The 21,559-nt window shown below is 39.3% G+C and overlaps 1 protein-coding gene across 1 annotated transcript; it reads left to right on the top strand.

Moving 5' to 3' along the window:
- The first annotated feature begins 5,092 nt into the window (after positions 1–5,092).
- Positions 5,093–20,884, top strand: DEFB123 (defensin beta 123). Its single transcript, XM_014796805.2, has 2 exons — positions 5,093–5,165; positions 20,730–20,884. The coding sequence occupies exons 1-2, from the start codon at positions 5,108–5,110 to the stop codon at positions 20,882–20,884; spliced, it is 213 nt and encodes a 70-aa protein (XP_014652291.1). The 5' UTR covers positions 5,093–5,107.
- The last annotated feature ends 675 nt before the right edge of the window (positions 20,885–21,559 follow it).

Here is a 21,559-nt window from a genome sequence, read left to right as displayed (position 1 = left end):
CACACTCCCTGATTTCAAAATATACTACAAAGCTATAGTAACCAAAACAGCATGGTACTGGCACAAAAACAGACACACAGATCAATGGAATAGAATCGAAAGCCCAGAAATAAACCCACACATCTATGGACAGCTAATCTTTGACAAAGGAGCCAAGAACATACAATGGAGAAAAGAAAATCTCTTCAACAAATGGTGTTGGGAAAACTGGATAGCCATATGCAAAAAAATGAAAGTAGACCCTTTCCTTACACCATACACAAAAATTAACTCCAAATGGATTAAAGACTTGAATGTAAGACCTGAAACTATGAAACTTCTAGAAGAAAACATAGGCAGTACGCTCTTCGACATCAGTCTTAGCAACATATTTTCAAGCACCATGTCTGACCGGGCAAGAGAAACAATAGAAAAAATAAACAAATGGGACTACATCACTCTAAAAAGCTTCTGCACAGCAAAGGAAACCATCAACAAAACGAAAAGACAACCTAACAATTGGGAGAATATATTTGCAAACCATACATCTGATAAGGGCTTAATCTCCAAAATATATAAAGAACTCATACATCTCAACAACAAAAAAACTAACAACCCAATTAAAAAACGAGCAAAAGACCTGAACAGACATTTCTCCAAAGAAGATATACAGATAGCCAACAGACACATGAAAAGATGTTCAAAATCATTAACTATCAGGGAAATGCAAATCAAAACTACAATGAGATATCCCCTCATGGCCGTCAGAATGGCTATAATTAACAAGACAGGAAACAACATGTGTTGGAGAGAATGTGGAGAGAAGGGAACTCTCATACACTGCTGGTGGGAGTGCAAACTGGTGCAGCCACTATGGAAAACAGTATGGAGATTCCTCAAAAAATCAAGGCTAGAACTACTATATGATCCAGCTATTCCACTGCTGGGTATTTATCCAAAGAACTTGAAAACACCAACGCGTAAAGATACATGCACCCCTGTGTTCATCGCAGCGTTATTCACAATAACCAAGACTTGGAAGCAACCTAAGTGCCCATCAAAGGACGAATGGATAAAGATGTGGTATATATACACAATGGAATACTACTCAGCCATAAGAAACGATGAAATCCAGGCATTTGTGACAACATGGATGGACATTGAGGGTATTATGCAAAGTGAAATAAGTCAGAGGGAGAAGGTCAAATACCGTATGATTTCCTTCATTAAGTAGTTGATAATAACAACAATAAACAAACACATAGAGACAGAGACCGGATTGGTGGTTACCAGAGGGGAAGGGGGGAGGGAGGAGGGTGAAAGGGATAATTCGGTACATGTGTGTGGTGATGGGTTGTAATTAGTATTTGGGTGGTGAACGTGATGTAATCTATGCAGAAATAGAAGTATAATGATGTACACCTGAAATTTTTACAATGTTATAAATCAATGTTACTGCAATAAACAAAAAATTTTAAAAAAATTGACATGAGACAGAATAACAGGAGAAAATCAAACTAAGCTTTATAACATATATACATGGAAGAAACCCAGGAAGATTGGGCAACTGGCCAGAATGGCCTAAGCCACCACCTCAAATACCATTTTCAGCTAAAGACAAAGGAGGATGTTGGGGCATAGTGGTTTGGGGCTTCAAAGGGGAGGAAGGCAATTCACGTGGAAATGGAAATGCAAATGCTTGGTAGACAGAACTTTGATAAGAACAGGCTTAGGAAGGACCCTTGCAGTCTACTGATACCCAGAGTTATCTATGGTGGTGGACTGTCCTGGGTGCAGGCTTTCTATCTTAAATTTTTTTAGGCAGTCAGGGGGAAGGTCAAAGTTACTTTCAGAGTCTTTTGTTCTTAAAAATAATCAAGGCAAAGAGACACATTTTGGGGTGGCCAATTCTGATCCCCCACAGAGCCAATCACAAGAAAATCAGGAAGAATATTTCAGGTAAAGGAAATAGCAAGTACAAATGCCCTGAGATAGGAACAGGTTTAGTGTGTTCAATGGAAAGAAGAAAGGACAGCATGGCTGAAGAATGGCAGATGAGAGGGAATGGGTATGAGATAAAGTCAGAGAGGTATGAAGCAACCAGATCAGGTAAGCCCGGGAGAAGAGTTTGAATTTTATCCTGAGTGCAAAGGATAGCCATTGGATAAAGAAACATTATCGAACTTATATTTTTAAAATATGAGTCTGCTTGTGGAGAAATGGAATGTCCAAAAGCAAAAGCCCTACCTGTATATGAGAGTTAAGCAGAGATGCTTCCCTAAAGGAAAATCAAGGCGCTGTCACTCAAAGAAAGGGGAATCGCTGCTGAGCAGGCAGGCGGCCACTACCAGGTCCTAGAGGTGAAGCTGCTGGGTTGCAGGGCATGCATATTTTAGGATTTTGATATTGGCAAACACCTGACAAAAAAGTTGCACCAGTTTGCATTTCCATGATCAAGGTATTACTCTTTCTGTGTATCCTACAAAGTTCTGGAATTATCAATAAAATAGGATTCTTGCCAATTGGATTGGAGAAATGATACCTCGCTGTCATTTGAATTTGTTTTTCTGTGATTCCTAGTTATGTTGAGAAGTTGGCCCTTCTGACTCACCAGGGACAGGCTGTGATGTCTGAGGTGTGCCTAGAGGAGCACATGTGGCAGAGCCTTCTCCTGCTCCCTCACCGGTCTCCCTTGTCCCCTTGTCCCTGTAAGCCCATTGTGATTATACCTACTCTGGGGTCTTCAGGAGGATAACAAAGGCTTCAAAACCAGCGCAAAATGAGTACATTGACTATGCAAGGAGCAGGCCCAGAGACAGACTGTGGTTTTGCAAGAGCCACACAGTATATTTGGGAGTCTGGGTCAAGAGAAAAAATCCTCTGACCTAAATGTTTCAGAGACTTGGGGGCAGCCCGAGAATCCTCAGGTGCAAACCAATTACCTTGCCCTGTTTTGGCATTGAAAACACAGATTACTGTATTATTTCATTTTTTTGCGTCTTTTTAGCATCTAGAGAACTATATATGATTGATCCCTACTGCTCATCTGCTCCAAATACTTGATTGAAGAAACTGAGGCCCAGAAAATTGGTGATTCTCCCAATGTCAAATAGGAAGTTAGTGGCAGAGTCAGGACTAGTAGCTGGATATTTTCACCTCTGTGTCTTCCATTCTCAATACCAAAATCCTCCATATATCCAGACATTTTAGGCAGTGGAGTCTCTTCTCTTAGGGAGAAAAGAATCCAATAGAAACATTCTCCCTAAGAGAGAATGTGTATCCTCCCTGCCCCATTCCCTAGCCACCAGATTAGAAAACTGCATTTTGCAATGTTTTTTTTTTACAGCTTTTTTGAGGTATAATTGATATACAAAATAACTGCACATATTTAATGTATACAATTCGATGAGTTTGGACATATGCATTTTGTGATGTTTTTGTAGCACAGTCTGGAGGGTACTCAGACAGCTCTAGTTAAGATGACATTACATTTTACAGTTCCTTTCCCTGTAGGGAATCGAGTTAGGGTTTGCCACAAACTTTTTGTTTATTGCATGATATTTGGAAGGTGGAAATGGAGCAGCATCATTGTGCTCTGAAGGTTGTCATTGGTTAGAAGTAGTGAGGACAGAATCTAGGGTGTTGGCAGGTTTCAGTTTGTCCTCACCGTTCCCTGCTACGCATCAGCTCTTCTTCGCAACTGCCAGCCCTGCTGACAAAAGTGACCCCAGGGCCCAGGCCCACTGCAAAACACTTCTCTATGAACTCAGACAGGCAGTAGTCTTGAAGAGCAAACAACCTTCACAGACTTCTACACTAGCTCCCTTAGCCACCCCAAGACTGCCCTGGACAGATCTTTACTTTCCCAGCTCCTCCCACAATTGAATAGAGTCTAATTCTTATAATAAATTCCTTATTCTGTAATACTGATAAGGGTTCTGCTGCTTCCCTGGTTTAGCCTTAACTAACACATGTTTGAAAAAATGAGCCTCCTTAACAGAAATGAATAACACGACAATGGTGTATTTCTGAGGCTCAGACACTGAGTCCCTTCCTAGCCACTGTCTCCTTTTCATTGTAAAGGTTTTAGAAAGAGTTGTTTACACTTACTGACCTCACTCTTTCACTTACCTTTCAGTCTTCAACCTCCTCAATAAGTTTTCTGCCCCTACAGAAATGCTTTTCAATGTTATTTTGTCTTGTCCCTATATATGCTTTTATATCTTTGACCTCTGTATCAAGTAGGGTCCAGTAGGAAATGGAAGCCACATAGGATATTTAATATAGGGAATTGGTTACACTGTTGTTGGAAGGCTGAACGAGCAAAAAGACGCTGAGGAAACAGATATTATTAACGATGGCATGCAGCTACCCCCCTCCAGCTGTGGAAATGAAAGGGAAAAGAATGGGTTTTCAAAACTTAAGAGTTCAGAGGACGGACCCGGAATAGCTGGTTCTTGGATTCTGAGAAGGAGCACAGCCTGGTTCCCAGAGGGCACGACCCTATGGATAAGGTCCAGTGCATGGTTAGTACTCAGACGGCAGGGAGCTGAGGCTGCCGGTACTTCTGAGAGGGCACAGTCAGGCGGGAGCTGGGAGACTCATTTCTTACGACCATTCTCCTCCAGTTTTAGCTCCAGTTACGTCATATTTCTCATTTTCAAGACCAGCGTAAGCCTTTGTACAGGCTTTCCTCCGCCTGGAACACCGTTTTGGCTCATCTGCCTGGTGCTTTGGTACTTCTTCAAAACACTGCTCAGTGTGACCTTTGTGAAGTCTTCCCTGACCTTCCTGATTCCGTGTGAGTGGCGCCCCCTTGTGGTCCCTTGGTTCAGGCGGTTTAGGGCTGGGTGGAAGGACGGGTACTGAGTCTTGGACGTTGGACCTTGTTCCCTGACCTCTCCCTGCTGACCTAAACGAGAACTGAGGCGTGCCAGCTCAGCGTATGCGGCTGCACACTGTGGGCTCAGGGAGCGCGGGGGCTGTACCCGTGGGCAGATGAGGGCACGTGTGGGTGACATCTGTTCCCGTTGAACAAAGGGACCGCGAGCCAGGGAGGCCAGAGCTCTTCTCCATTAGCTTTGCCATCGCGTCGGTCTTGCAGCTTCTCCCTGGGCCACTTCCAGCCATGAAGCTCCTTTTGCTGGCTCTGGCTGCACTGCTGCTCTTGTCCCAGCTCACCCCAGGTAACCTGGACCTCTTCAGGGGAGGGGCAGGGTGTGGAGAGTGAGGCCTGGGCACGGAATCCCAAGGGCAAGGAGGATGGGCTGCCAGCTCTCAGGAGGTCACCTTTCAGAGCCACGTAGAGGAGGAGCCCTCACCTGAAGCAGGTGCCAGATCTTAGGTACTAAGTACGACATCCAGAACTGCTCGCTCAGCAACCCCATCCCTGCTTTGCCAGGGAGCATGCGCAGGTGGCCTAGCGTGTGAGCAAGAATGGAATGGGTGGGCAGGCGAAGCAGGAAGAGGAGCCGGCAATAGTGGCTCTCTTGCAAAATAGTCCCCAGAATGATCCAGGCTTTGTAAAGATCACAACCACCTTAAAGGGTGAGAAAAGCTCATATTTACTCTTGCTGTCTCTGTGCCAGACCCTGTTTTGGGAGCTAGGACCACAGAGATCAATGACGTGGCCTTGGGGGAGACGATAAATAGCATTTACAATCTGAGTGCCATGAGCTGTGACAGAGGGGAGTCTGGGGGCTGGGGTGCACGTGGGAGGGACAAGCCCAGCCTGAGGGCCAGGAGAGTCCTCTTGGAGGGATACCCGGAGTCCTGAAAAGTGTGTAGAAATTAGAAGGGGAAGCAAAAGAGGGGGAAGAAGGAAGGGTGTCCCAGGCAGAGACCAGCTTATGCAAGGTCCAGATGTGGGAGAGCATGGTGCCTTCAGGGAACTGGTACAAAAAGGAGGAGTGGGTCAGGGGCGTAAAGGGGTAAAGCTGAGGGAACAATCAAGGTCTGGGTCTTGATGGGCCACGAATGCCAGTTAAGGGAGCCATGGGAAGGCTTAAGCAGAGAAGGGTCATGGTCAGACTTTCCCATTCCACCAATGCCAGCATGAGCTACCTGGACCCTTCTGCTCAACTGGTAGAAGCTTCTGCCCGCCCCAAGGCTTTCATCTAACCTTTCCACAGGGTCGGGATACATGTGAATTTCCTCAAACAAGCTGTCCTTAGTTCTCCCATCTGTCTGTGGCAAATACCTGAAACACCCTCACCTGGGGTAGAGAGGAAAGCCCAGAACCCGGATTAGAAACTGCCCCACCGTTTTCTAACTCTGTGACCCCCAGCAAGCGGCTCAGCTGCTCAGAGCTTCCATTTCCTCATTTCTCCAACTGCTACGACAATAGCGTGTGTATAGTAATGTCAGGTTGGGGGAACAACATGGAACACACTGAAATTTTGGTGTGCAAAAAAAAATGTAGCTTTTTTATTTTCTGCAACTCATCTGAATTTTCCCAGGAACTTCCTTCCTGCTGGTGGGACAGTTGGGAGGAGGGCCCAGGGGAGGGTGCACAGGGTCTGTGCCTAAACTCAACGGTTAAATACTTATCTTTTCTCCTTTAAAACAGTTTCCAAGATAATTCAGTCTCTTTTGAGTAAATATTCAGTCTTTCAACATTTCTCCTTGTTTCTGTCCCCCTCCTCCTTCCCAGGATAGCATCTGGGTTTAGGAGAAAGTAATTTATGTCATTAATTAATCAATTAATTGGTACATTCAATAAACAGCTGACCACTAGTGGGGACAGAGTGGAAGGCCTTTGTCCCTAGCTTGCTGGTGGGTCTGCCATCAGCCCGGCTGGCAGAGGTGAGGTGTGGGTTCTAGAGGAGCTCCCAGGCCTGTTACTGCCGCTGTGGCTACAGAAAATGAATTTAAGCGTCCCAGTTCCCCCTAGGAAGAGCCTTTCCCTCCTACTTCCTGTTGGGTGTGGTGGTGGTGCTAACGAAGACTGCCTTTGCCGCCTGTAGTTTATGGGGAGGTGGTATTTCTTGAATCCACCAGGCTCACCTAATAATATATAAAGGAGCTCTTTGAAATTTGGAAATTCTTGACCTTTTTTGATAAATTTTGGTTCTTAAAATTATTGTCTTGCTATGAACTAAAACAGCTCATCTCGGGCCAGCCCTGTGGCTTAGCGGTTAAGTGCGCGCACTCCGCTGCTGGGGGCCCGGGTTCGGATCCCTGGAGCGCACCGACTCACCGCTTCTCTGGCCGTGCTGAGGCTGCGTCCCACATACAGCAACTAGAAGGATGTGCAACTATGACATACAACTATCTACTTGGGCTTTGGGGAAAAAAAATAAATAAAATTAAAAAAAAAAACAGCTCATCTCATTTAGGCTGAGCAAGAATTTTGTCATTCTAACTGTTGTTTACCATTCCCCCAGAGCCCAGAATCTCTGCCCAATTCTGCTTTTTGGCAACCAAGGGGTCTCATGATTAAGGGGGAATGAAAATATATATCACTTTAATATTTTCAAAATATTAAAGTTAGGTTAATGGTGGAAACCCGGGACATGTGTGTAAAGCCCAAGAACCCAGCAGATATTAGGTTTAGGTGGCATGTCACCTACCTCTCCATTATACCTCCTCACAGCACCCAGACTTCTCCCTTTATAACTTGCATCACAAATCTAGTCAGTCAAATATCTGGTTAGCTATTTCTTTAACGGCTGTTTCTTCCCCTACTAGACTGGAAGTTCTCTGAGGGCAGGTGTTCTATCTCTAACTTGTTTATAGTTGGATCTCCAGTAAATAGGCTTCTCAGTCTATACATGTGAGTATTTCTCTAGGATAGATATCTAGAAAGGAAATTGCCAGGTAAAGACTGTACACAATTTTTAAATGTGTGAGTTATTGCTAAGTAGCCTCCAGAGAGGCCAAAACAAAGTATATGAGACCGTCTTCTCTCTCACTCTCACCAACAGTTCATCTTGACACTCTTGAATTAAAAATTGAGATTTCGTTGTTAAATGGTGGGTTTTTGCTTATCTTTTTTGTAAAATAAAACACAGAAGTACAGATACTGAAAACCACATAAAACAAATGTGCAGCTTAATGAATTGTTATAATGCCCATGCCCTTGTAACCACCATCCAGGTCAATAAACAGAACATTGACAGTCACCCCAAAAGCCCCTCCACCTACCCACTATCACAACTGTCTCCCTCCCCCAAATTAAGCACTGTCCTGACTTTTATAGCAATCAATTCTTTGCATTTCTTTATAGTTTCCTTGCTAAGGATGCATCTCTAGACACCCTATCCTTGTCATGCCCACTTTTAAAATCGGATGTCTCTTAAGATTCTTCTAATTTTTTAATTTACTGGTTACATCTTCATCCTTTTCTTGTCTTTATAATTTATCTGACAGGTCATTTGACGTGTAGTTTCCCACAGTGTGGATGTTGCTCATTGCATACTCAAGGTGAAGTTCGACGTATTCCTCTGACCTCTGTATTTTCTGCAGATTGGTACCTGGATCCAGGGACTTGATCAGGCTCAAGTTCTACCCTTTTTGGCAAAACTTTGGTGGTGATAATGTGTTTTCATCAGGAGGCACATAATATCTTGGTTGTCTTTCTTTTAGTGACAATTACAGTCACTGATGCTCAAAGCCTAGATGCATTAATTCTTTGGGCATTGCAAAATGATGATATTCTGTTATGTGCTTTTCACTAGTGGGCTGGAATACTCATATAATAAAGACACTCCTCATTATCTATTTTTGGTTACTGAGCAGTACAGTTCGTGGAAGGACAGAATAAATGCTTGGTGATTTTTCTTTATGTATGAATCTGCAAGATAATGCTTTATTTTCCTATCATCCCCCAAATGTGACAAAATAGTTTTTAATATCATTATAAACTGATGGATTTAAATATATTTGATGAATTTTCATTCTTTGCGATCTTTACTCTTACTGAAACTCAAATTGTCCCACCTTTGGCTAGCAGGAGCCTCTTTAACATGGTTAAAGAGCCTTATTTGACATATTCCTGCTAGTCTTTGCTAGTTTCCTTTTGATAAAGTCCATCGTATAAGCACCACAAAGGAGACACCTGCAGTCTGACAAAGTTAGATATGCTAACTTGCTGCAGCAAAGGAAAACACATACCAAAGGAATTGTAGGGCATCTCACCAAATGAAGGAGTGGATAGGGTTACTATAGGATTAAGGGGAAGGGCAGAGTTTAGGTAAAATGTAAATGAAGCAGTATTTGATAGACTTCAAGGCAAGGCAGGGCCACAGGATGGGATTAACATCAGGTTTAGGCTGAGAAACGGATTCAGGGTCCCATTTCCATGGAAAGTACAAAATTAAGAGAGATGCAGAGCTTCCTATCCCAAAACCCCTTCTTTGACACTCCGTCCCTGGCTCTGAAATCAGGGCTGCTTTTCTGTTTGAAAGACTCTGTTCCTCAGGAAAGAATGTAATGTTCCAGTCTTGCTGATATGAGTTCAAATACAAAGTTTCTGATAGGTGTGGTTTGAAAAGACAAGGTTTCTCAGCACTTTGTCCTTTTATTAAGTAACAAGAGCAGTTCCACTGGTTCACAACTGTTTATCTGGTGTGACAAGATACTATAGGTTCATCTTGTACAATTCCTGTGCCAGATCTTGAATTAGCCATTTCTTCAAGAAGCTCTGATTTTTTTAGTAGGAAAATGGTATTTCAGAACTATAATCTAGATGCTAGAAATATTCAAGGCTACTAAAGTGGTCCTTCTTTTCACATCTTTTTAATAGACAGAAGTAGGTAGGAAAATCAATACATTGAATATATATAAAATACCTCATGAATTCATATTGATACTTCCTATTCAAGGTGAGGACTACAGGATTTGTACTTAAAATATTCCATATTACTTCTGTATTTTCTTTCTTCCACACCAATGTTCTCAGATATACCGTACACTCCTTCAGCATTTGCAAGTCATCTTTTATTTAAAGAACGTTTTCTTGAATTACAGTTTGTAGTATTCTTTCAGTATCTTGCTCTGGTTTTCTTTCTCAGGGGCTCATCTTGTCTCTATGTTGAATCTCCTTTGCCTATCTTCAATATTTCTCTCTTTCTATTGAAATTTTTTGCTAATTATTTCTTTTTTATCAGTTTTATTCAGTTATAATTTACCTAAGATAAAATGTCCACTTTTAAGTATACAATACGAGTTTCAACAAATGTATATATTCATGTAACCACTAACACAATCATGGTAATAATACATTTCCATTGCCCCCAAAAAACTCTCATGCCCCTTTGCAGTCAGTCACCTCCCCTGCCCCCCAGCCACCAGCAACCACTAATCTACATTCTGTCACTTTAGTTTGGCCTTTTTTAGAATTTCATATAAATGCAATGATACAACATGAAGGCTTTTGTGTCTGACTTCTTTAAGTTTAAGCATAATGCTTTTGAGATTCATCCGTGTTGTTCATGTATCAGTAGCTTGTTCCTTTGTGTGGCTGAGTAGTATTCCATTGGATGAATACACCACAATTGTTTATCAATTCACTAGTTGTCAGATATTTGGGAAGTTTCCAGTTTTTAGCTGTTATAAACAGAGCTGCTGTGAATAGCCCAATACAAGTTGGGCTTGTACTCTAGAAAATAGAATTTTCTAGAGTAAATACCTGAGGGTGGAATTGCTAGGTCCTATGATAAGTCTATGGTAAACTATATAAAAAACTGCAAACTGTTTTCCAGAGTGATTATACCATTTTGCATTCCCACTAGCAATAAGAGATTTCCAATTGCTCCACATCTTTGTCAACACATAGTATTGTCTGTCTTTTAATTTTCGCCATTCTAGTGGGTGTGTAGTTTTAATTGTTGCTTTACTAATGGCTGAAATACTTAATGACTAATCTTATTGAGCATATTTTGATGTGCTTATTTGCCATGTATATGTCTTCTTTGGTAAAGTGCCTGCTTTTAATCAAGTTTTTTGTTGAGTTGTGTGTTCTACATATTCTAGGTAAACATTCTGTATAAGATATACACTTTATACAGAAGCTAAAACATAATGATGTACACCCGAAATTTACACAGTTATAAATCAAAGTGACCTCAAGAAAATAACAAAAAAAAGATATACACTTTATAAATATTTTCTTCCAGTCTGTAAATTGCCTTTTGATTTACTTAACAGTGTCTTTTAAAGGGCAAGAACTTTTATTTTTGAAGTAGTCCAATGTGTTCATTTTTCTCTTCTGTGGCCCATGCTTTTTGTTTATTTTTTTTTTTCCCCAAAGCCCCAGTAGATAGTTGCATGTTATAGCTGCATATCCTTCTAGTTGCTGTATGTGGGACGCAGCCTCAGCATGGCCGGAGAAGCAGTGCGTCGGTTCGCGCCCGGGATCCGAACCCAGGCTGCCAGCAGCGGAGCGCACACACTTAACCGCTAAGCCACGGGGCCGGCCCGTGCCCATGGTTTTTGTATCCAACATAAAAAAATCTTGCTTGACACAAAGTCAGAAATATTTTCTCCTACGGTTTCTTTTAGAAGTTTTATTGTTTAAGCTCTTACATTCAGGTCTATGATTCATTTCGAGGTAAATTTTGTGTATAGTGTGAGGTAAGGGTTGAGATTCACTTATTTGCACGTGGATGTGCTAGCATCATTTGATGAAAAGAGTTTTCTTTTCTCCCTTTGAATTACCTTGGCACCTTTGTTGAAAATCATTTGACTGTACAGGTTGGGATCAATTTATGGACTCTCTCTGCCATTCCTCTGATCTATATGTGTATCCTTATGCCAGTACCACATTGTCTTGGTTACTGTAGCTTTAAAATAAGCCTTGAAATCAGGTAGTGTAAGTCCTCCAACTTTGTTCTTTTAAAAACTGTTTTAGCTATTTTAGGTCCTTTGCATTTTCAAATAAATTTTAGAAACAGCTTGTTAATTTCTACGAAATAGGCTGCTGGAATTTTTCTTGGGACTGCATTAATCAATCTAAGGAGAATTGAGATCTTATCAATATTGAGACTTTGAATCCAGGAACATGGTATCTCTATCCATATCTTTATGTCTTCTTTTTTTCTCTGAAATGTTTTATAGTTTGTATTTAAAACATTTTGTATATTGTAGTAGACATGCCCAAAGATGTCCAAGTCCTAATCCTCAGAACCTATGCATATGTTATCTTACATGGTAAAACGGACTTTGCAGATGTGAGTAAATTAAGGACCTTAAAATGGGGAGATTACCTGGGTGGACCCAATGTAACCACAAGAGACCAATAAGAGGGAAGCAGGAGATCAGATTGTGGAGCAAGAGATGTGATAATGGAAGCAAGAGATTGTAGTGATGTGAGGAAGAGGTCACAAGCCAAGAAATGCACATGGTCAGCAGAAGGTGAAAAGGGGAAGGTAATAGCTTCTCCCCTCAGAGCCTCCAGGAGGAACCAGCCCTGCTGGCACCTTGACTTTAGCCCAGTGAAACAGAATATATTTGTGTTGATTTAAGGCACTAAGTTTGTGGTAATTTTGTTACAGCAGCGTTACAATATGAAACGAATACAGATATATTTTTGTTAAAGTTATCACTGTTACATGTTTGTTATGCTGTTGTAAATGATATTTTTTAAATTTCAATTGTTTGTTGCTAGTATATTGAAATACAATTGATTTTTATATGTCAATGTGTCAATGTTGTATCCTGCAACCTTGCTAAACTCACTTATTAGGTTTAGTAGCTTTTTTGTAGATTCCTTGGGATTTTATACATAGATGACCATGTTGTCTTTAAACAATAACAGTTTTGCTTCTCCCCTTTAAATCTGTATGTCACTCGTCAGTAGCTATGGTAGTGTCTGCAGGATTTTCATAGATGCCCTTAGTCAGGTTGAGGAAGTTTCCTTCTATTCCTAGTCAGCTGAGAGTGTTTTTATCATTAATGAATGATGAATTCTGTCAAATGCTTTTTTCTGCATCTGTTGAAATGATCATATGATTGGGGGGGCAGAGTTTAGTCTGTTGATGTGGTGAATTATATTGATTGACTTTTCAAACGTTGAACTGACATTGCATTCCTGGGATAAATCACACTTATGAAGTATTATCCTTTTTATACATTTCTGGATTCAGTTTACTTATATTTTGTTAAGGATTTTTACATCTAGTTTATGAGGGATGTTAGTCTCTAGTTTTATTTTCTTGGAATGTCTTTGGTTTCTGTGTCAAGGTAATGCTGGAAGATTTTAAACAGAACTGGTGTTATTTCTTTCTTTCTTAATGTTGGGTAGAATTCACCAATGAAGCCATCTAAACCTAGAGTTTTCTTTGTGAGAAGGTACTTATCTACAAATTCAATTTATTTCATAAATAAAGGGTTTTTTGATTTATCTATTTATTCTTGAGTGAGCTTCAGTAGTTTGTGTTTTTCAAGTAATTTGTCTGTTTCATGTAGGTTGCCAAATTTGTAGTCATAAAATTGTTCATATTATATCCTTATTATCATTGTAATATCTATAGACTCTACAGTGAGATCCTCTTTTTCATTTTTGATAATAATAATTTATGTCTTTTTTTTTCCTAATCAGCCCTGGCTAGAAGTTTACCAATTTTTTTATATTTTCAGGGAACCAGCTTTTGATTTTATTTTGTCTATTATTTTTCTATTTCCTATTTCATTTACTTTTGCTCCAATCTTTATGATTTTCTTCCTTTCACTTATTTTATGTTTAATTTGCTCTGGTTTTTCTAGCTGCTTAAGACATAAGTATCGATTATTGATTTAAGACCATTCTGTCTAAAATAAGCAAACTATAAATCTCCCTCTAATTGCTGGTCTATGTCGGTGCCACAAATATTTTTACGTATTATCCTTTTAATTTTAGTCATTTCAAACTTTTCTAATTTCTCTTGTGATTTCTCTTTCACCCATTAGTTATTTAGAAATACATTGTTCAATTTCCAAATATTTAGGGATTTTCCAGATGCATTTCTATTACTGGTTTTCAGTTTAATTCTACTGTGGACAGAAAACAGACCTTTGCTTTGTAAGACTTCAATCCTCTTATTTTTATTGAGACATTGCATTACCCAGAATATGGTATATCTTGGTGAATATTCTGTGAGCACTTGAAAAAAAAATGTAGATTTTTTTGTTGTTGGGTAGAGTGTTATATAAATATCTATTAAGCCAAGTAAGTTGATGATGATGTTCAAATCTTCTACATCCTTACTGATTCTTCTATTAACTTATTCTGTCGATTATTGAGAGAGGAATGTTGAAATCTGAAACTATAATTGTGAATTTGTCTATTTCTCCGTTCAGTTCTATCAGCTTTTTTTAATTACTTTTTTTTAATTATTTTATTGAGGTCAGTACATGGCTCAATATGGCTTATAACATTGTGTAAATTTCAGGTGTACATTATTATGTTTCAGCTTCTACATAGACGGCTCTACTAGCTTTTTGTTTCACACATTTTCAAACTCTTTGATTCATTCATATTTAAGATTAATGATCTTTTTGATAAATTGAGCCTTTATCACCATGAAATTACCTTTTTTATACTTGGTAATTTACTTAGTTCTGAAATCTATTTTTTAAAATATTAACATGACTACTCCAGCTTTCTTTTGATTAGTGATTTCACTGTATTTTTTTTATCCTTTTATTTTTAACATAGCTGTGTCTTTATATTTAGAACATATATGTATATACACAGCATATAGTTAGGTCTTCCTGTTTTATCCACTCTGACAATCTCTGCCTTTTAATTGAGATGCTCAGATCATTTATGCTTAATATAATTATCAATATAGTTGCATTTAACCTACCATCTATTTGTTTTCTGTCTGCCTGTCCTTTCTTTGTTCACTTTGTCTTCTTTTCTTGCTCTCTTTTGGATTAGTTGAGTTTTTATGATTCCAGTTTGTCTCCACTATTGCCTTTTTAGCTATACCTCTTTGTTTTTATTTTAGTGGCTACTCGAAGATTTACACTTCACATTTGGATGGTTGTCGAATTGGTGTTTCTATAGGAGGACGAGGGGTGGGGACCTCCTATTCCACCATCTTGCTGACATTACTCCTCAAATTTTCTTAGTTTTTAAAGATCCGAAAAAAGTACGTTTCTCCATTTTTGGAGGATTCTTGCTGTGTAAAGAATTCTAGATTGTCTTTTTTCCTTTCATTGCTTTAAAGATATCTCTATGCTGTCTTCTCGTGTGCAGTTTCTGACAAGAAGTCTTCTACTATTTTTATCTTTTTTCCAACCAAAAATTTGATTATGATATGCTTTTGCATGGTTTTCTTTAGGTTTTACTCTGCTTGGGGTTCACTGAGTTTCTTGATTCTATAGGTTTACAGTTTTCATCTAACTTGAAATTTTTCAACCATTATTTCTTTAAAAATTTTTTCTGTCCTTCCCCCTTCCTCTTCTTTTGATGCTCTAATTGTATATATGTTATACTGCTGGTTATTGTCCCATGGGTCACTGATGCTGTTCTTTTTTTCAATATTTTTTCTCTCTATTTCATTTTGGATAGCTTCTGTTGCTATGTCTTCAAGTTCATTACCTTTACTTCTGCAACGTCTACTCTGTTGTTAATATCACTGAGTATGTTTTTCATTTAATATTTAATGTCTCATCTCAAATATTTCTATGTGAATATTTTTTATGTCTTTATTTCTCTCTTCATCATGCTCATGTTTTCCTCTATCTTCTTAGATTGATTGTGTTTATAATAGCTGTTTTATTGTCCTTGCCTGCTAGTTCCATCATCTTTGTCAGTTCTAGGTCTGTTAATTGATTATTTTCTGGTTATGGGTCATATTTTCCTGCTTTTTTTTTTTACATGCCTAGAAAATTATTTGGATGATATGCACTGTAGCTTTTACACTTTTGGTGGCTGGATTTTGTTTTATTCCTTTAAAGAGTATTGGATTTTGTTCTGGCATGCAGTAAGTTAGTTGGAATCAGATGAATCTTTTCAAGACTTACACTTAAGCTCTTTAGGATGGGTACAGAACATCCTTTCATGGCTAATTTAGCCCCACTACTAAGACAATAGCCTTCTGAGTACCAGACACTGCAGATTTTACAAGATCTTTCCACTCAGGCAGGTGGGAACACAAACTATTCCCAGCCCTGTGTGATCGCTGGGAATTGTTCTGCCTGCTTCTTTCTGGTGGTTCTTTCCTAGGCCTTTGGTGGTTTCCTCTTACACAGTCACAGATAAGTACACATGCACAGGGGTACCCTCTGCAGATCTCCATAGCTCACTTGCTCTGTGTGTGTGTGTGTGTGTGTGTGTGTGTGTATGTGTGTGTGTGTGTAGCTCCCTCTTCTCTGACACTGTGACGAACAAATCCTAGCTAACTTGGCTCCTTGAATTTCAATTTCTACCTCCTCCATTCAGTAAGACCATCAGGCTCCATTTGGGTTCCTCTTTCTGCACTACATCCCAGAAACTGCTTCCAGGCAGTAAACTGGTACATAGGACTCACCTTGTTTGTTTCTCTTCTCTCAAGGATCATGGTCTTGTGCTGCATGTTGTGTCCAATGTTTGAAAACCATTGTTTCAAATACATTTTGTCTAATTATATTGTTGTTTAAAGCAGGAGGGTAAATACGGTCCCTGTCACTCCATCTTGGCCTGAGGAGGAAATCCATTTATTTTGAATTTTTACATTTTTTTCTCTTTTTCATCTTCTATTTCTCTTAAAACATTATCTGTTGAGATTATTTGCTTTTGTAGCCTTTCCAGGTCAGACTTTTTTCTAAAAAGATATTTTTATTTTATTCCTAATTATTTCTGTCTCCTTATTTCTGAATTTTTTACTGCTAGTGCATTCTATGCTATTTTATTTAGTATACACAACAACTCTATGAAGTAGGTGCTATTATTCTTTTTTTTTTCCCAAAAGAGAAAAATGATGGGAGTAACTTTCTCAAGATCTCCCAATTTACATGTGGTGGGACCAGGTTTCAAATCCAGGCTTTGGGGGCTTTAATAGTCCATGTTCTTAACCGTTATGCATTACTGATCCTCTGAGAGGAAATATCCATGAAAATCTACAATCGGGACTGGGTGTCCAGAGAAGACATGAGTCTATACCACCCCTACAAAGCCTGCCCTTTCCATTCCCCAACACTTTTTCCCTGTTTTGGCCCTCTATCAAACCTGTCCAAGGAAAAAAGCTTACGTGACTCAAATAGAGGTTAAAGGCTTTATTCAGCTGATGCACACCAAGGTGACTCTCTAGTCAAAGCAGGATTGGAGTTTTTATACGTGTCATTTGCTTTGCCTCAGGTAGCAGATGTTCTCTTAATTGCTGCAAAACCTGTGGTTGGAATGGTTGGAGATTGATTCCATTTTTCATGCTTCTTACTCAGGATCATTGGTGCAATCTCATCCCAATAATTGTCAGAACAGTTCTTTCAAGGGTGGTTTTTGAAAGCGTCATGAGTTGTCACTTAGTTAAGATTCATGAGCAGGGTAGGTAGCAAAAAATGGGATAAAGGAAAAAAATGATAAGAGAAGAGTCAAAGGCAAGGAAAAATAGGGATCCTCTATCATATCTGTTTAATCCTTTTATAGTCTCTTCTTTTGGCCAAAATGAACTCTTTTTATCACCAGTCAAATCTGTTGGGAGAGAAAACAAAATTACAGAGATGTGTAAATTCTTGGAACCATGTCAAGAAGCCTGTTAGTGGGTTGGAGATGCAGTTTGTTCTTTGGAATTTTGTTCTTTAATTATAGCTTAGATCATCTGTTTCGTCAGGACAATATTGCTGGTCTTGATTAGACATGATAGGGCACACTTACTGAGTAGTATTCCTATCAGGAGAAAAAGAAAAAGGAGTACTAACCTTTGGAGAAAAGTGTGCACCCAGGACCAGAATCTTGTTGGTAATATCCAAGAAAAGCCACCAGAAGCAAATCCATAGGTCCCAGAGGTCAGACTATACTGTTCACTCAACAAATGTTTTGGTTGCCTACACAGATGCACTGACACACCAAAAAATTTTAAAAATCAGAGAGGTTTTGGGACATGTGCATGTGGCAATGATCATCGACAACTGTACATGTGGCTCGTCACGTGGCAGGATGATGTCTAATGCCAGTTGATGGTGGACAACAGCTTTCTGGAGTTCCTAGAATTGTCAAGTGATTGTGACAATATTTTTAGTAACATTGTTAGTAAAAAGAGTGCTTGTGTCACTAGAAAGGTAAATAGTGTTTCCCAAGTAGGAAAGACAAACTATAACCATTTTTCAGCCACAGGAAGAGCTGTTGCCTTCTGGCAAGGAACGGTGTCTGGTCATTCACAGAAAAGGCAGACAATAATAAGTACATATGCAAATCCTTGAGATTTAGGGAGTTGTATGAAGGGTCCCCAAGACAGTGGTTCCTTTTTGTGTCCCACCTTTACAGTTTTCTAGGGTTATGAAACTGGCAGGTGAGACATATACTGGAGCTATCCTCGTTATCCAATTAAAACTTCCCACCAATGTTGTCTTAATAGTTTTTAAGTTTTCTTTACTGTGACGGGTCAAATTTTTCACCAAGCCCCGTTTCAGACAGTCCAGAAATACCAGGTAGCCTTCTTAGGGTCTCCATAATCTGATTGAAGTAAACACCTAGATTTCTCTCAATATATGTTTTTTCAGAATCTGGTGCTTGTAATTGCAGCTTGCTCAAGGTTCCAGAGAAGTTTTAAAAAAAAATTTTTAGGCAAACTAATGGCTCTCATACAGATATAAAAATGAATACGTGTTGAAGATTTTAACTTATAACGAGAGAATGAGGCAGATTTTATAACTAGTTCAAAGCACAAATGTATGTATGGAGTAAAGGAATATTGATATAAATTTACAAATAGACAGAAACTGGCTCTTTTTTTCCCGTGGGTCAGGGGAAGGGAGGGAGTCAATTGATCCTCTATGGAACAGGATATGCTTGCAGATATATAGACAATAATTATTTTTGCATTACTGTCATTTATCAAGAGCTCGTAGAGTTGTAAAATAACTGCCACATAATCAGAATCAGATAACTCTGAAGGTTGTGCTCTATCTAGTCCAGAGACTATTGACACTATTGGCAATTATTGACATTTTGGCACTATTGACATTTTGGGCTGGCTAATTCTTTGTTGTGTGTGTCCTGTGCAATACAGGATATTTAGCAGAATCTTTGGCCTCCATCCACTAATTGCCAGTAGCACGCCACACCAGTTGTGACAACTAAAAATGTCTCCAGATATTTCATTGCCAAACATCCCTTAGGAGCAAAATCTCCCCAGTTGAGAGCCACTGTGCCAGAAAATACATAGTTTTCCATTGAAGCACAAACTTTCCCTGATAGTCTCCCCCGTATTGGCCAAAACATAATCTCGAAGAAAGCTTGTTCCTAATCACAAAACAAGCCTTGTCTAAACCTACAACAGAAAGGAGGAAATAATCAAGATTTAATTACAAATTAATGAAATAATAGTCATGACACCAAAGTGTCTGAAGAAAACAGTTTGACACAAATAGAGGTTACAGGCTTTACTCAGCTGATGGACATCAGGGAGCACCTGAAGACCCAAGTCAGAGCAGGCTTGGAGTTTTTATAGAACAAAGAGAAGTGAGGGGTACAAGTCCTCGTTTGGCTCAAGTAACAGATTTTCTCTTTAACTGCTGCAAAACTTGTAGTTTGTCAGTTAGTCAAAATTCTGGGGCAGAAAAGGTAATGATATGGATGGGTTGTTTTGCCAGGGGCTGGAGAAGGGGAGAATGGGGAGTTATTGTTTAATGAGTACAGAGTTTCAGTTTTACAAGATGAAGAGAGTTATGCGGATGGATGGTGGCAGTGGTCGCAAAATAATGTGAATGTGAGCCAGCCCTGATGGCCTAGTGGTTAAAGTTTGTTGCACTCTGCTTGGCAGTGGGACCAGTTCCCAGGCACAAAACCACACCACTCTGTCAGTAGCCGTGCTGTGGCGGCAGCTCACCTAGAAGAACTGGAAGGATTTATAACTAGAATATACGACTATGTACTAGGGCTTTGGGGAGGAAAATATAAATAAATTCTTAGCTCTAGATTAAAAACAAATGTGAATATATTTAATACCACCAAACTATACATTTAAAAATGATTAAGATGGTAAATTTTATGTTATGTGTATTTTACCATAATTTAAAAAAAAAGAAAACGTTAAGTACAGCCACTGTCTTGATGATAGGCCTTGGCAAAAACAAAACAAAACAAAAATAAAATTATGAAGAAAGTGATGGAATGTTATCCAAAAAAACCAATACGGATGAACCTTGAAAACATTATTCTAAGTGCAAAAAGCCAGACACAAAAGCCGACATATTATGTGATTCCATTGGCATAAGATATCCAGAGTAGGCAGATCTGTAGAGGAGGACAAATTGGTGGTTGCCCAGGGATGGGGGGAGGGAGAAATGAGAATGCTTAATGGGGACAGGGTTTCTGTTTCGGATGATTAAAAATTTCTGGAACTAGATGGTGACGATGGCCACACAACATTGTGAATGTACTTAATGTGCCCGAACTGTACACTTTAAAATGCTTAAACTGGTAAATTTTATCTTATTTGTATTTTACCACAGTTTTCAAAAAGGGAGAGGAAGAAAAAAAGAGAAAAGAAGCCAAGGTCAAAGTCAAAGGAAACTGAGGACCATCTACCACATCTGTTTTAATCCTTTTACAGACCTTTTAAGTCTAGAACCTACCTCTTCTTGGGACTGACGCTGTCTCCATTCTTCTTTCTTTTTTGTGTCAGGTGGCACCCAAAAATGCTGGAATCTTCGTGGCAGGTGTCGCCACAAATGCTCCAAGAAGGAAAGGATCTACGTTTACTGCACAAATAATAAAATGTGCTGTGTGAAGCCCAAGTACCAGCCAAGAGAAAAGCCGTGGTCACTTCGAGGTCCTTGAAGCCTAAAGCCATGAAAATGCAGATGAAGCTGCCCTGAGTCTCATCCAGGTGGATGCTTGAGCTCTATCAATAAACACCTTTGGCTGATCCCTGTGTTTGCCTGTTAGCCTACCCCAGCACTTCCCAAGAGGTCCGTGAAGTCAAAACTCTTTTCATAATAATAATAAGACATTATTTGCCTTTTTCGATCTCACTCTGTCACAACTGTGCAATGGAATTTTCTGGAATCTATATGACGTATGAGGATATCGTTGTTTTTGCAGCTAATGAAGGGTGTACTTATGTATCCTTATGTTTCTAGAATTTTTTGAGGTATCAGTGTGTTAATTTTCAGAGATTAACCCAGGTTGTTCTCAGTAATTCAACTATGCTTTTACTAACTCTCTTTAGTTATATTATTAATCTCTGTAACCTCATTATATCTAATAAATTATCACTTTGAAATTCCAAAATTTTCCTCATACCTGTGTGGAAACACAACAAGAACTAAGGATGTCTTGTTGTCTTGGTTTGTAGAGGTATATTAACAACGAGCACCAACTGGCTAACAAAGGAAAGGATATGCTCTCCCTAAATGAAAATAATACTTATTCTAGTCTCTACAGTTCTTTTAAATACAATTTCTGGCACATAATTAAAAAAATTAAAAGACATGCACAGAAGAAGGAAAATAT

Source organism: Ceratotherium simum, chromosome 21 (genome assembly GCF_057802395.1).
Source record: "Ceratotherium simum simum isolate JZ-2026a chromosome 21, ASM5780239v1, whole genome shotgun sequence".
Lineage (NCBI taxonomy): Eukaryota > Metazoa > Chordata > Mammalia > Perissodactyla > Rhinocerotidae > Ceratotherium > Ceratotherium simum.
Note: the sequence above shows the minus strand (reverse complement) of the source record. Positions and strands in the feature narration are given on the sequence as shown.

Coding starts and splice junctions, on each gene's coding strand:
- DEFB123 (XM_014796805.2), top strand. CDS start 5,108: ATGAAGCTCCTTTTGCTGGCTCTGGCTGCACTGCTGCTCTTGTCCCAG. Junction 5,166..20,729: donor CTTGTCCCAGCTCACCCCAG/GTAACCTGGACC, acceptor TTTTTGTGTCAG/GTGGCACCCAAAAATGCTGG.